We start from the raw sequence: 15,127 nt of genomic DNA, 5'->3' as shown, positions 1-15,127 counted from the left end.
AAAAACTCTGACAGGGGTCTAATTACTCAAATATACAAGGAGTTAAAGCAATTGTATAAAAAATCAAGCCATTCCCCAATTGATAAATGGGCAAGAGACATGAATAGGCAATTTTCAGGTAAAGAAATCAAAAGTATCAATAAGCACATGAGAAAGTGTTCCAAATCTCTAATAATTAGAGAAATGCAAATCAAAACAACTCTGAGGTACCACCTCACACCTAGCAGATTGGCTAAAATGAAAGAAGGGGAGAGTAATGAATGTTGGAGGGGATGTGGCAAAATTGGGACATTAATGCGTTGCTGGTGGAGTTGTGAACTGATCCAGCCATTCTGGCTGGCAATTTGGAATCATGCTCAAAGGGCTATAAAAGAATGCCTGCCCTTTGACCCAGCCATAGCATTGTTGGGTTTGTACCCCAAAGAGATCATAGATAAACAGACATGTACAAAAATATTTATAGCTGCGCTGTTTGTGGTGGCAAAAAACTGGAAAAGGAGGGTATGTCCTTCAATTGGGGAATGGCTGAACAAACTGTGGTATATGCGGGTGATGGAATACTATTGTGCTAAAAGGAATAATAAACTGGAGGAGTTCCAGGCGAACTGGAGAGACCTCCGGGAACTGATGCAGAGCGAAAGGAGCAGAGCCAAAAGAACATTGTACACAGAGACTGATATACTGTGGTAAAATTGAATGTAATGGGCTTCTGTACCAGCAGCAATGCAATGACCCAGGACAACTCTGAGGGATTTATGGTAAAGAATGCTACCCACATTCAGAGGAAGGACTGCAGGAGAGGAAACATATAAGAAAAGCAACTGCTTGAACGCATGGGTCGGGGCGGACATGATTGAGGGTGTGGACTCGAAACTACCACACCAATGCAACCACCAACAATTGGGAAATTGGTCTTGATCAAGGACACATGACAAAACCAGTGGAAAAGTGCGTCGGCCATGGGTGGGGGGAGTGCGGGGGGTGAAGGGGAAAATAGGAGCATGAAACATGTAACCATGTTAAAAATGATTATTAATAAATCTTAAAAAAAATAAAGATATAATTATCTAGGAGATACATGGAAATATTTAGTGTTATCAATTTTATGCTTTGAGTATATCACAAAGTAGTTTCAGAGATTTTATCTTAAAAGAATGAAAAAATAAGGAGAAACTTTTAAAGAAACTAAAATATCTCTTTAAAGAAAACCAATAAAATAAAAAGTAGATTATTTTTAGGCTAAAAGTTAATTTCTTAGTCCTACTGTTATTTCTCACACTTATAATAACTTTATTTTTCTGTTGAATAAAACTATAAAGAGGGAACCAGTTAATCAGTTTAAGAATTCATTGCATTAAGTAATAGTAAGCAAAGTAACTAGTATATAGTACAGTGGGAAAAGATCAAGATTGGAGTTCCATCTTTACACTTACTGGGGCAATTACTATACCTTCTAGAGCTTACTTATACATCTATAAAATAAGCGAATGGACATGTTAAAGGTTCCTTCCTGTTCTAAAATTCTGTAGTTATATTAATATGTGTGTATGTGTATATTTAAGCTAATCTCTTATGTTTTCAGTCCTATATTCATCCTTCCTTTTTTTGATATTTAAAGAAAATTTTCAAAGAGATAATAACTCAGTCACACAAGTACTACTTTTAACTGTTAAATTATTAGTGCAAAACCATAATAAAAACAAGGTAAAAATGCAATGATGTAGGAGTCACCCATAGCATTGCTTAACTACAGTTAAAAAAAAAATTAAGAAGGCCACTGGTAGCTCAGTGGAATGAGTTAGGCCTGGAGACAGGAGATCTTGGGATCAAAGATACTTCAGATACCTCAGATACTTCCTAGCTGTTATGACCCTGGGCAAGTCACTTAACCCCACTTGCTTAGCCTTTGCCACTCTTCTGCCATAGTTAGTATTAGTTCCAAAGCAGAAGGTCAGAATTTAAAAAAACAAAAAAGACAAGAAAGAAAATATACTTTTCAAGAACCAAAAGAAGAAACTGGTCAACAAGTTAAAAATACCATCTGTCAAATATGAAAAATAAAATTTAGCTTCTTTACAAAAAAAAAACAAAGTATTAAGATTGGGGCAGCTCGGTGAATAGCAAAGCAGGACAAGAGATTGGAGGTTCTAGGTTCGAATTTGACCTCAGACACTTCTTAGCTGTGTAACCTTCAGCAAGTCACTTAACCTCAATTCTCCAGCCCTTACCTCTCTTCTGTGTGGAACTGATTTTTAGTATTGACTGTAAGGCAGAAGGTAGGAAGGTGACAGGACATGAAAAAGAAAGAAGGAGAGGGAAAGAGGAGAGGAGGGAGGGAAGAGAAAATTAACATAGACTCTTTTACTAATAGTAAAATTATTGCTCACCTGCATCATGAAGTGCAGTCCTACCCTGCAGGTCTGCATGTTCAGTGGGGCAGTTGTACTATCAATAAATTAAAAAATAAGTTATTTATTATGATTCTATTTTTAAATCAGATCTTAAAATTTCTGCTTTAGTCAATATTCAGTAAAGATCAATCTATACTTTTGTTTCATTATCTAATTTGACATAGAAGAATGCCTAAATTTTGCAAAGTATAATAAGATTTCACTAATGAAAAAAGTACCGATTTATTAAATAACACAAAATATTTTTAAAAGTTATCTTTGTGAGTTTTCTGGTCAAATGCCAAAGGCGTAAACTTCAACAACAAAGGAGGAGATGGATGGCGCGGTGGATAGAGTCCCAGGCCTAGAATCAGGAGGACTTGGGTTCAAATATGACCTTAAGCCACTTCTTACCTATGTGTCCCTGGGCAAGTCATTTAACCCAATTTGTCTAGCCCTTGCCCTTAGTCCTTAAGAGTTGTTATTAAGACAGAGAACAAGGAATTTTTTAAAAACATTTCAACAATTACAAAAATAGTCTAAACTACTATTATTGACTTAATAAGTTGGTTTTAAAAAAACAAAGGAAAAGTTTGTAGGCATGTCTATTTGACCAACCCTTAGTAATAAACACTTAATTCAAGGAATTCCAAATTGAGTAAAAACCACCACTACAACAAGAAAATTATTTCTTGACATTAATCACCTGAATAATTGAATTCTTCACTGACTATTGCAAGGCTCTATAAATAATGCTTTTTGACTGACAGACTCAAAGTTAATAATGTATAAAATGTCTTTTAAATAGAAAGAAAACAAAGTAGTACAATATATATTGAACTATCTTTTAAATTAGGGTGAACACATAAAAACTAAAATGCCAACAATTTCTAATCTCAGCTAATGTCAACAAGAAGGTAGCCTTCATAAGTTTATTTTTAATATACTAAGTTATGCAATTCATCCCCCCTACCCCCAGTTTTCTCTTTATAGCTAACATTCCTCCATAAAAGAAAAAAATTGTGTAAACCAGTCAGAATATATCTAGCCTTTTCCTTTAATCCAAAGTTTGAAGAACATATAAAAATAATTCTTAGTATACAAATTAAAAAAAAATTTAAGTTGAATTTTCCCTACCTGTAAAAGCTTTTGTAAGCACAAAGCATGTCCATATTTCGCAGCAAGGTGAAGGGCACTTCTCCCTAGGAGTAAAAGTTTAATAACTATATAATACATTTGAATGAGAACATTTAAAGGAAATTCAATTTTTTATTAGCATAATCTTGGTCATTAGAAATGAATACCCAATAAGATTCTTTTCTTTAGGAACAACAATAAATAAAATACAACCCAAGAGGGGCAGTGAGGTGGCTTGGTGGCTCAAGGGATAAAGAACCAGGCTTAGAGATGAAAGGTCTTGGGTTCAAATATGGCTTCAGACACTTCCTAGCTGTGTGACTGGGCAAATCACTTAGCCCCAATTGCCTGGCCCTTACACCTCTTCTGTCTTGGAACTGATACTTTTCATCAATTCTAAGACAGAAGAGAATAGGGTGTTTTGTTTTTGTTTTTAATACAATCTAAAGAAAATACAATGAAACAAGTTCACATATACTATTATCTATATGTTGACTATCTAATTACCAGGTATTTTTTACCTTAAGTGAAAAGTTACCAAATGTCCTGGATAAAGTGGTGTGGAAAGTAAGCAGTGAAAAAAAGGTTTGACCGACAGCAGTCAAATTAGCAACATCCTTTGACTAATTTTCACCATATCAAGGAGTGTTTCCAACCTTTGGGAATCTTCTCTAACATAATTTATATAAAAATGTGTAATTACAGAGATCATGGGGGCATGAGAGTGATCAAAGTAGGAACACTCTTTTTTATATCTTTCGCACAGCTGCCAAAATAGTTTTCTATAGCAAAATACAAATATGACTCAGGGTTCTCTGCTCAATAATTTTCCTGATTCCTGAGTGCTTTGAAGAAGAATCTTTTAGCCTTCCAAATCTGGCTCTGACCTACCGGTTAGCTTTATTTCGCCTTACTTTCTTTCATGTATTCTAACATTCCAGTCTATTCAGAATGGTAACTGATCTCTTTCACTCATTCTGCCATTCTTTCTGTGTATTCAAACAGACTGCCCCTTCTAATGGAGGCCTCTCCACTTCATTCCTGAACTACCGAATGAGCCTCCTTCTGTTTGGTCTCTGTCTCTCAAATCTCCCTTGACTCCAATGCATCCTCAATTTATCTCACTGCCCCTCACCCCTACTCAATGAATTCCATCCAGGGGCTCCCTATTATCTCCAAGATAAATGTAAAAGGGGCAGCTGGGTAGCTCAGTGGATTGGGAGCCAGGCCTAGAGACAGGAGGTCCTAGGTTCAAATCCGGCCTCAGACACTTCCCAGCTGTGTGACCCTGGGCAAGTCACTTGACCCCCATTGCCTACCCTTACCACTCTTCCACCTATAAGTCAATACACAGAAGTTAAGGGTTTAAAATGAAATAAAAAAATTAAATTAAAAAAAAAGATAAATGTAAAATCCTCTTTTTGGCTTCTAAAGCCCCTTATAACATGACTCCTTCTTTCCAATTTGCTTATACTTTATTTCCCTCTCCATATTCTATGATTTAGAAACTCCTCAGACATGACAATCTATCTCTCATACCTCTGTGCATTTTCACTGGCAATCAGTCCTCCGGGTATGGAATGCTCTCCCTTCTTATCTTTGCTACTTAAGTTTCCCTGGCTTCCTTTAAATCTCAGATCAAATCCCAATTTCTGTAGGAAGGCTTTCCTGGTTCCCTTAAGGGTAGTGGCTTCCCTCCAAAATTATCACCCACTGATCTTGCATGTTTCTTGTTTGTACATAGTTGTTCGCATGTTGTCTCTCCTTTTAGATTTTAAGCTCATTTTTGTCTTTATAAAGCTCAGTTTTTAGCACCATTCATGGCATACAGTAAGGACTTAATAAGAGATTACTGACTAACTGGCTCCCATTTCTGAAATGTGCTTCTTCCTCTTTTTCTTTAAGAGTTTTTTCCTTCTTTTAAAGCTCTGCTCAAGTGCCACCTCCTCCAAGAAACCTTTCTTGACCTTCACACACATCCCCTTTTCTTCCTCTTCCTCTGCCCTTGCTTGATTTTTCATCACACTTTGCTATGCCTTATACTTATTGTGTACATGTTGTATCCCCATTCAAGACTATAAGTTCTCTGAGAGCACAAATGGCAGGATATTGGTTTTTTAGATTTAAGATTTATGCATATCCAGAGGCTATCAAGGCACCTGCATAACATCCATGCTTAAATATTTTTTAGATTTATTACTGAAGCGGAAGTCATCTGAGAATGTTGAAAAGGATGATATTACTTCTGCCTAAAATCACTTCTTCTGTCCACACTCCATCTTTTCCGAAAAATTTTTTTATCTATCCTTCAAATGCAACTTCTTTCATGAAGACTTTCCTAATACTCCCCAATCAGATATATGATCTTTCCTATACACTCTGTCACACTGTCTCATTACAATAAATTGTGCATTTTTCTTATTTTTACTAATAAAAAGTAAGATCCTTCAGGATGTAGTATATCTCATTCATATTTATATCATCCCCAATATCTAGAAGGGTCACATATATGGAAGGTACTAATTTTTTTTAACAGGTCACATATAGCAACATTTCTGCCACAAATCTAGTTTGAGTAACACTTGAAAACAATCTATAATAGTGATTGGTTTTAGATATGTAAATATTTATTTTAAAGAAATATAATTTCAGGAATATAAAAAAGTATACCAAAGGATGTTGAATATAACAAAGAAAAGGTGTTTTAAAAAAGTATTTCAATCAATCTTTAAGGAGATAAGGAAAAGAGTTTAGCTTGCACAAGTATTATGTTGGCAAATCTCTGGCATGTGTGCCAGAGGGGGATGCTCCCTTCCCCCTCCCTCTCCACCACGTCTGAAGACATCAACCACCCTCTGCCCAGCAGCCCAATGGCAGCACTTCCTCCCTCCCCTGTCTGGGGTAAGGGGTTGGTTCACATGAGGCCAGGATATGGTTTGGGCACTCTTGTTTCTAAAAGGTTCACCATCACTGCACTAGTAGAAAGAAAGTACAGGCCATTATAAAAGGAAACAAACCAAGGTAGAGAAATTCGCTTTATTTTTGTCTGGAGACTGAAGGTGTGCCTTAAAGAGTTCTGAGGAAAGGGGGAATGGTTGGAAGAAAAATGTTGTCTAGCTTCTTTCAAGTTGTTATGCTATTGTACAATCATTCAGTTACAAATGACTCTTCATAACTCTGTGGACTATATGTTCATAAGGTTTTCTTAGCAAAGACACAAGAGTGGTTTGCCATTTCCTTCCCCAGTTGATTAAGGCAAAAACAGGTTAAGTGACTTGCCCAAGGTCACATAGCTTAGTTAAGTGTCTGAGGCCAGATGTGAATTCAGGTCTTTCTCATTACAGGACCAGTGCTCTATCTACTGAGCCATCTTAGCTGCTCTTCAAGTAACTTTATCTAACTTCTTGAACAAAGGTTCTTAATCTTTTTTTTGTGTGTGTCATGGACCTCTTTCACAATCTGATTAAGTCTATGGGACTCTTCTCAGAATATTTTTAAATGAATAAAAATACATGGACTTAAAAAGGAAATCAATTTACTGAAATACAATTATAAAAACATTTTTCAAACAAGTTTGTCGACTCCATATGAAGAACTCCTGTTCCAGAGTATATCTGACTCACCTTGCTACTAGATGCCTTTCTATTTCTAAATAATATAAATATTGATTTGTGAGATTATATTTATGACATTTTTCCAATTATTTAAAGCTAGAAAGTGGTCCTCTTTTAAAAAGTCTAAGTGAAACAATCAGTATCTTACAAATTATCATGTCCTACAAGTAAATTTTGAAGAAAACTTAATACCTGCAATATCACTGGCAGTAATGTCAACTCCATGTACAAGTATAGCATTCAAACACTCCAAATTTCCCTTTGATGCAACAACATGGAATCTAAACAAAAAGGAAAAAAATTATAATATTGCATATGAAATGCCAAATAAAGACAAAAATATTGAAATGATGATATTTCATGATAATATATGTATAACCTAGAACAAAGTGCTTGCCAGTTCCAGGAGGGGGGAAGGGAAGGGAGGGAGAGAGACAATTTGAATCATATAACTTCAAAAAACTTACATGGAAATATGTTAATACATATAATTGGTAAAATAAAATATCCTTAAAATAAAAAATATTGAAATCCTATTTTATTATAACATAGATCTAAAATAAATCTGAAGATAGTACCATAAACTTCTCTTCTTTAAAGTCTACATTAGTGGTCCAACCATTCTGGAGGGCAATTTGGAACTATGCTCAAAGGGCTTTAAAAGAATGCCTACCCTTTGATCCAGCCATACTACTGCTGGGTTTGAACCCTAACAAGATAATAAGGAAAAATACATGTACAAAAATATTCATAGCCATGCTCTTTGTGGTAGCAAAAATTTGGAAAATAAGGGGATGCCCTTCTATTGGGGAATGGCTGAACAAATTGTGGTATCTTCTGGTGATGGAATACTATTGTGCTGAAAGGAATAATGAACTGAAAGAATTCCATGTGAACTGGAACAACCTCCAGGAATTGATGCAGAGTAAAAGGAGCAGAATCAGGAGAACATTGTACACAGAGAGACTGATACATTATGGTACAATTGAATGTGATGGACTTTTCTACCAGCAGCAGTGCAATGATACAGGACAATCCAGAAGAAAAAACTTATGAGAAAAAACACTATCTACATCCAGAGAAAGAACTGTGGGAGCAGAAACGCAGAAGAAAAACATATGATCGATCACGCGATTCTATGGAGATATGATTAGGGCTTTAATGTTAAAGGATCACTCTACTGCAAATATGAATAACATGGAAATACATTTTGAACTATGATACATATATAACCCAGTGGAATTACTTGTCAGCTCCAAGAGATGGGAGAAAGAAGGGGAGGAAAATCATGAATCATGGAATCATGTAAAAATATTCTAAATAAAAAAAATTAAAGTCTACATTAGACTTGCTTATTTTTTAAGTAAGATGAAAAGCTCCCTAAAATGAAACACTGCAAAAAAAGGTAAAGGTTACAACCTTTTAAACAAATGTGGTGTAATAGATAAAACACACACACACACACACACACACACACACACACACACAAAGTCCACTCCCAATATTTAGTCTTTTTACTACTTTAAATACTTTGACTTTCAAACACCTCACTCAAGCACAAGCAAAGCTGATAAAATAATATAATATTGTGTTAATATGGCCAATGTCATGTGCATATGGAATCATTTTTAGGTAGGAAAGAGGGGGAAAAAAAGATGATCTTAGATTTATTCTCAATTTTAAGCAATAAGAAAAGATTTAGGAGGCATGTTATAATGGAAAAATAAAATTTGAGAGAACTTGGGTTCAATTTCCAGTTCTGCCTCTTTCTACCTAACTCTTAGAGAAGTCATGTTACTTCCCTGGACCTAGTTTCTTCCACCTATAAATTGAGAACTGAGGCTAGATGATCTCTAACATCTCTTCAAAAGCTAAAACTTATGTTGGTAGGTTGGTATATGTCAGGAATTAAATACCTAGAATCAGGAGGAAGGAGAGAAAACATGGGTTATATCTGGATAGTGTTGTGAGGAAGTTTAATAAATTAGTATTTAGGAGACTTAGCAGGAAGGGCTGAAGGATTCTAAATGGAATGGGGAAGCAGGAAGTGTGGTTGCTCTCTCTGGGACAGATTCCATGGTGGTTGGGGACAAGTTGTAACTGACTCCTAGGAGAACTCAGAGGAAATAGAGTTTGTACCCTGATTTCCTAATATCTGGAAGGAGGAAAATCATTTGCCTGTGGGAGGTTAGGTAGAGACTATAAAAATCTAACCTGAGTTGCTGGTCAGCTGAGGTTGGTTTAGCTCCCTGACTTATCCAATTGAAGGAGTACTGGCTGAAGACCTGGGAAAGCTGTACCATCACTTGAGTGTGTCAGGACTCTGCTGTGAGGATGTCCACTTCAGTCCTGCTGTTCTTTGGGCCCTTTCTTGCTTTAGTTCTCAGTTCAGTGTAGATTAAATCCCTCCCCTGATCCTTGGCTTGCCCCTGATCCTATGGCTTGCCCATAGACTGGTAGAATAGAAACCCCTTCTCCCTTCTTTAGACTAAAGTTTCCTTAAATTAAACTTGTTTATAAGCCCTCTTGTCATTTACTTGCTGGTTTCACAGACTCCCTGTCTAGGTAGAGCAGGGTGACAGTTAAGGTCTGTCACTTCTGTCAACTGTCATTTTCCCAAACAGCTAAACCCAGTTTCCCTGACTTGTTTGGTCCCAGACTATTGTCCATTCCTGTCTCCTACTCACTTTCTGAACCCACATAAATATTTAAGTTAACTCCCCCTGGTTTTCCCCTTAAGAATAGCTCTGCCATAGGTTCAGAAATATATTGAACAAGACCAATTGGGCCTGTGATTTCATATGTAAAGAAAACTCTCAGGTAAGAAAATCACCTACCAATACAGATAGGGACCTTCTCTGAAGTTTATAGTCTTAGAAAGTTTCCTGGAACACAGAGAGGTTAAATAGGTTATCTCCAGGACCACTTCATTATGGCCATATGCCAGAAGGAAGAAGAGGAGGGGAAAGAGGAAAAAGGAAGGAGAGGAAGGAAGCAGGAGAGAAGGATGTGAGGAAAGGGAGGAAGAGAAGGAAATAAGAAGGAAGGAGAAAGAAGTGGACTAGTGAAAAAAAAAAGCCTTGCTTCTGCATCCTGAATCCCATCACTTCTGTCAGAAGATGAATAGCATGCTTCATCATCAGTCCTCTGGATTCATGAACTGTCACTGTGTTGCTTATAATTCTCATAATTTTTAAAGTTGTTTTTAGTGTTGTTATTATTGTACAGATTTCCTGACTTAATCATTTCACTTTTCATTAAATTTATATATTTTCAAAACTGATCATTTTTATGATATTAATATTATAGTATAAATTGTTTTTCTGGTTCTGCTTACTTCTTTAGCAATTCATACAAAACTTTCCATGCCTCTTTGAAATCATATTTTTTCTTTTCTTTTAATATCACAATGATATTCCACATTACCACAATTTGTCTTCATATACCACAATCTGTTCAGCTTTTCCCCAATATATGGGCATTACATGAGTTTCCTTTTTTTTTTTTTTTGCCAACACAAAAGAAGATGCTAAAATATTTTTGAACATGTAGCATGTTTTCCTTTTTCTTTAAAGTCCTTTAGGTATTGGTCTAGCACACATATGTGGAACAAAGGGCATATAATATTAAATAATTGGTTTGGGGATTATTCCAAATTGCTTTCCCAAATGGCTGGACTCCTTCACATGTCCACGACCACCATGTGCCTGTTTTCCCACAATCCTCCAAATATCATTTTTCCTTTGCAGGGAGGGAAAGTCATCTTTACCAATTTTGTCAATGTGTGTGTGTGTGTGTGTGTGTGTGTGTGTGTGTGTGTGTGTGTGTGTGTGAAATGAGATTTTGGCTGACAAAACTTATTGCAAAGACTCTTTTCCCAATTAACTGTTTCACTTTTGTATTTTGTATTCCCTAGTATCCGGATGCAGCTTCCCTGATTTCCCTGACATATATTCCTTCTTCCCATGCAACCTGATTGGCCCAGCTTCCCTGATATAGTTTCCTATTCTAGAAGTAAAAAAAAAGGTCCCAGTCATCTGTAGCCAAGTGTCTTAGACTTGGTGGGTGCCTGAGACCACAAAGTCTCTGAAATCTGACAACTTACTGACCAGACACAATTCCTAAATGGAGCCCAAGTAGAGGAAGGGATCCACTTGAAGAGAAGCTAAATGTTACTGCATCCTTATTGAATATTCTTGTTGTGTTAGGACAAAACAAACCTTCCCCTTTGCTAAATGTTCAGTCACTTCTGAATGTCTCATTTTGCCCCATCTCACCCTCCTGAATCTGAACTAATATATGGTGTTGTCTTTGGAACTGTGGCTAAGGCATCTTTTAATCTTTAGCTTTTTTTAGATTTATTCATGCAAAAATGTTTTAGTTTCATGCAATCAAAATTATCCACTTTATCTTCTATCACCCTCACTATCCCTTCTTTGGCAACTAAGTTTTCTTTTATCTATAGATTTGATAGGTATTTTTTTCCACATTTCTCTAATTTCTTTATGATAAGACCTTTTTGTTTAGGTCAGGTATCCATGTGGAGCTCATCTTGGTAAGATATGAATTGCTGTTATAATTCTAATTTCTTCCGTTCTCATATCCAGTTTTCCCAGAAGTTTTTGTCAAATTGAATCCCTATCCCAGTACCTCAGATCCTTCTAGGATAATAGGTTCATTTGCTTCTATTATATTGTATACCTAATCTGTTCCACTTGTCTCTATTTCTGAACCTGTACCAAACTATTCCAGTCAAACTGGGCTAAATGCCCTTCCCAATAAAAAAAAAGTTCTATATCTTTGCAAAGGCTATCCCTTATACCTAGAATTCAGTCTCTCCTCATTATCTACCTCTTTGATTCCCCAGCTTCATTCAAGGTGCACCTCAAATGCCCCCTACAAAAGCCTTCTTTGATGCCTTGCTTGCCTTCCACCCACTTCCTCCCTCTTTCACACCTCAAATTACTTTTTTTCATGAATTTTGAATTTATATGTATACATCTGTATGTATGTATACTTCCCTAGTAGAATGTTAAGTTCTTTGACTGCAAAGTTTGTTTCATTTTAGCTGTGCATTCCTAGCATAATGTGTTGCATAGAGTAGGAATTAGATAAATCTTTAGTTCATGTATCTATCACATTAAACTGTCTTCATTACTACATTACTAAGTTTTTTAGGACAATAGAAAATGATACTCCCTGCTCCTCCTCCTTATAGGCCAAGTTGATAAATATAGAATTTGGTGGAAATAATTCAGAAACTTTTCTAGGAAAAGAAGGAGGTGGGGAGTAAAGTGCTTTTAAAAAATGCAAAGTAGTTTATCTATATAATGCATAAAGCAGACATTGCACTCTATTAAAACAATTTGTTTAGTTTCAGATGTCTAATGAGGCACCAGCTGAGCTAATTAATGCTACCGATTGTTCAATGTGAATTTTTAAAAGAAAAAAAACCTGTTTCTATGAAAGAAAGGTATAGTGCTTCCAAAACAGAGAAGTAAATTCTGAGTTCAAGGATTCACATTTTCCTCAGTATCACAAATTATCACAAAAATATGATGGCAGGAGTTAGGAATATTTACTTTCCTGAGTTCTAATCTGGCCTCACATTAGCTGTGTGACCCTGAGCAAATCACTTAACCCTAACTCCTGCCCTCATGCACTATCTACTATACCACTCAGCTGCCCCTTATAAGTTTTTTTTTATTTTAAAATTAAAATTCTTCTTTACTAACAGCCCAATTTATTTAGTTTCAAATGAAGTTACCTCAATGCACACTAAGATGGAATGTTTACTCAAGTTGTAAAATAAAATAGCTATTCCTATAATTTTAAATAAGATAGGAAATATATCTTAGTCTGTAAGGCTTGACCCAACTACATAATGTTTTCATTAAAGAACAAGTATATGTGTGTGGGGGTAAAGAGTGAAGAAAGAGAAATTCTTATCTATGCACTTCTAAGTGCCAAAAGTATACTGACTAATTCCATAAAAGATACTCTTTTGCTTCAAATTTACTGCCAACAACTATTTTATCCAGGATGAAAGTTCACAATTCATCAAAAATTACTTCTCAAGTATAACCACAAAACTAATGAACTCAAGTTTCAAAACTCAAACACACACACACACACACACACACACACACACACACACACACACACACTAAATTTAGAAACAAACGTTTCACTGCATATCCTAACTCCAAATATAACCAGCCTTTAAACTAATTCCCTCAAACTTCCTACTTGAGTTCAGGAAGAAAAAACAAACAACATGTGGAAACCACTAGCAAGAATTAGATTATGTCAGTGTTTCCCTTCCTTAGTCCTATTGTTCTATGACTTAAAGTTCAGGAAAACTAGAAAGAAGAAAAAGACTTGAAAATGATGACTTCATCATTACAAAATTACCTATTTGATGGTCCCCTAGAATATGGGTTTGAAACACAGTTTAGACCATTAAGAGGTGAGTCACTCCTAAAAGCAATAAATAAATAAATAAATATAGTCTGTATTGAAATGGTTATATTTGAGCTCTATGGGGAAAAAAATATATTCTGCCTAACATACATTCTTAAAGTACACTGTTATTTCTGTTATTTTACATTACATTTTCCTTATCTTTCCAAAATTAATTTGTACTTGCTTGTATGTATATTTTGAATTTATATAGCTTTAAATTTCTTATGTCAACACCCTGTCCCCAAGTACAATATAAATTTATAAACTCCTTTAGAGCAGGGTCTACTTCAAGTTTTTTTGTCTCTGTCTTTCCAATGACTAGCATAATAACTGGATATTTAGTAAATCAAATATTTAATAAATGCCTTTTGGATTGAAAAAAGTCATATAATGATATCCTAACTAAATGGATACTTAGAATTATAGAACGGGACCTATAATTGAAAATAAAATGTTAAAACAAAACATTAAGAAGTCCTTTTGAAACTCCTTTAGAGTTCTGACTTGAAGTCATTTACTTTTTAAAGCTATGTCTTCTGAGGCCATGAAAAAATAAAATAATATCCAAAGGTGAAAAATTAGCACATTTTCTCCCTTTTTTAAAAAGTAAATTATCATATCATTAAAAATACTTAGAAATAAGAATATATTTGGTAAGGATTTTCTGGTTCCTTTTAATGGTCAAATTTTTACCTACCATTCCTGTGGAGAACTCATTAAAAAGATTATGATTTTTCATGTGGAACTAATCCTACTTTTTTCTAACTGCTGCTTCTTTTTTTTCTTTTTACCTCAGTCCTTTCACCATTCTAAATCCTAGTACTCCAAATCCTTACATTTCTTCCTTTTTTTTGTCATCATCTATTTCTTTAAATCAATGATTCCCAAAGTGGGTGCTGCAGCGATGCAGGGGAGCAGTGATGGCCACAGATGCATTTATCTTTCCTATTAATTGCTATTAAAATTTTTAAAAAATTAATTTCCAGGGGGCTAAGTAATATTTTTTCTGGAGAGGGGGAGGTAGGCCAAAAAAGTTTGGGAACCACTGCTTTAAATGAAAAACATTACTCTTTATATAACATAGGCAAAAGATCACAAAAATCACCAAATAATACAAATGGATATAGTACCACAAAAGATTTTAGGTTTCCAAATTAATGTTCTTAATTACAAATTAATGTAACATCAAAATAGATGTTCTATTTGTCACTTTTAGACTTGGTGAATGAACACTAAAAACAATTTTTTCAATCACACATCAATTCAGATATATTTCTTAAAATGGTTGCTATTTAGAGGTCAATTTAATTACAAAATTACAGAAAGTTCATCATCTCCCTCAGAAGTCAGTTCTAATGTTTCATTTACTTCTCTAGGTCCAACTAAGATCCAAATCACTATTTTATGGCTCTGTGGTATTTTAGTTTATAAGGCATTTTCCTTTCTTGTGAGGAAGTCCTATCCCTAGTTTACAGATGAAGAAACAGGTTCACAGGGCTAAAATTCCTTGTCCCAGATCCA

The 15,127-nt window shown here is 35.2% G+C and overlaps 1 protein-coding gene across 2 annotated transcripts in view; it reads right to left on the bottom strand.

Moving 5' to 3' along the window:
- UACA (uveal autoantigen with coiled-coil domains and ankyrin repeats) overlaps positions 1–15,127 on the bottom strand; it is a 102,755-nt gene that overhangs the window by 42,822 nt on the left and 44,806 nt on the right. For both annotated transcript variants that reach the window (XM_044665312.1, XM_044665313.1), the window contains exons 3-5: positions 7,334–7,422; positions 3,528–3,592; positions 2,388–2,445 (exon numbers count right to left, since the gene is read on the bottom strand). In XM_044665312.1, the coding sequence (XP_044521247.1) occupies positions 2,388–2,445; positions 3,528–3,592; positions 7,334–7,422 (212 nt within the window). The remainder of the gene's footprint in view (positions 1–2,387; positions 2,446–3,527; positions 3,593–7,333; positions 7,423–15,127) is intronic.

The sequence above is a fragment of the Gracilinanus agilis genome, chromosome 2 (genome assembly GCF_016433145.1).
Source record: "Gracilinanus agilis isolate LMUSP501 chromosome 2, AgileGrace, whole genome shotgun sequence".
Classification (NCBI taxonomy): Eukaryota; Metazoa; Chordata; class Mammalia; order Didelphimorphia; family Didelphidae; genus Gracilinanus; species Gracilinanus agilis.
This window is presented reverse-complemented; position numbering and strand designations above follow the sequence as displayed.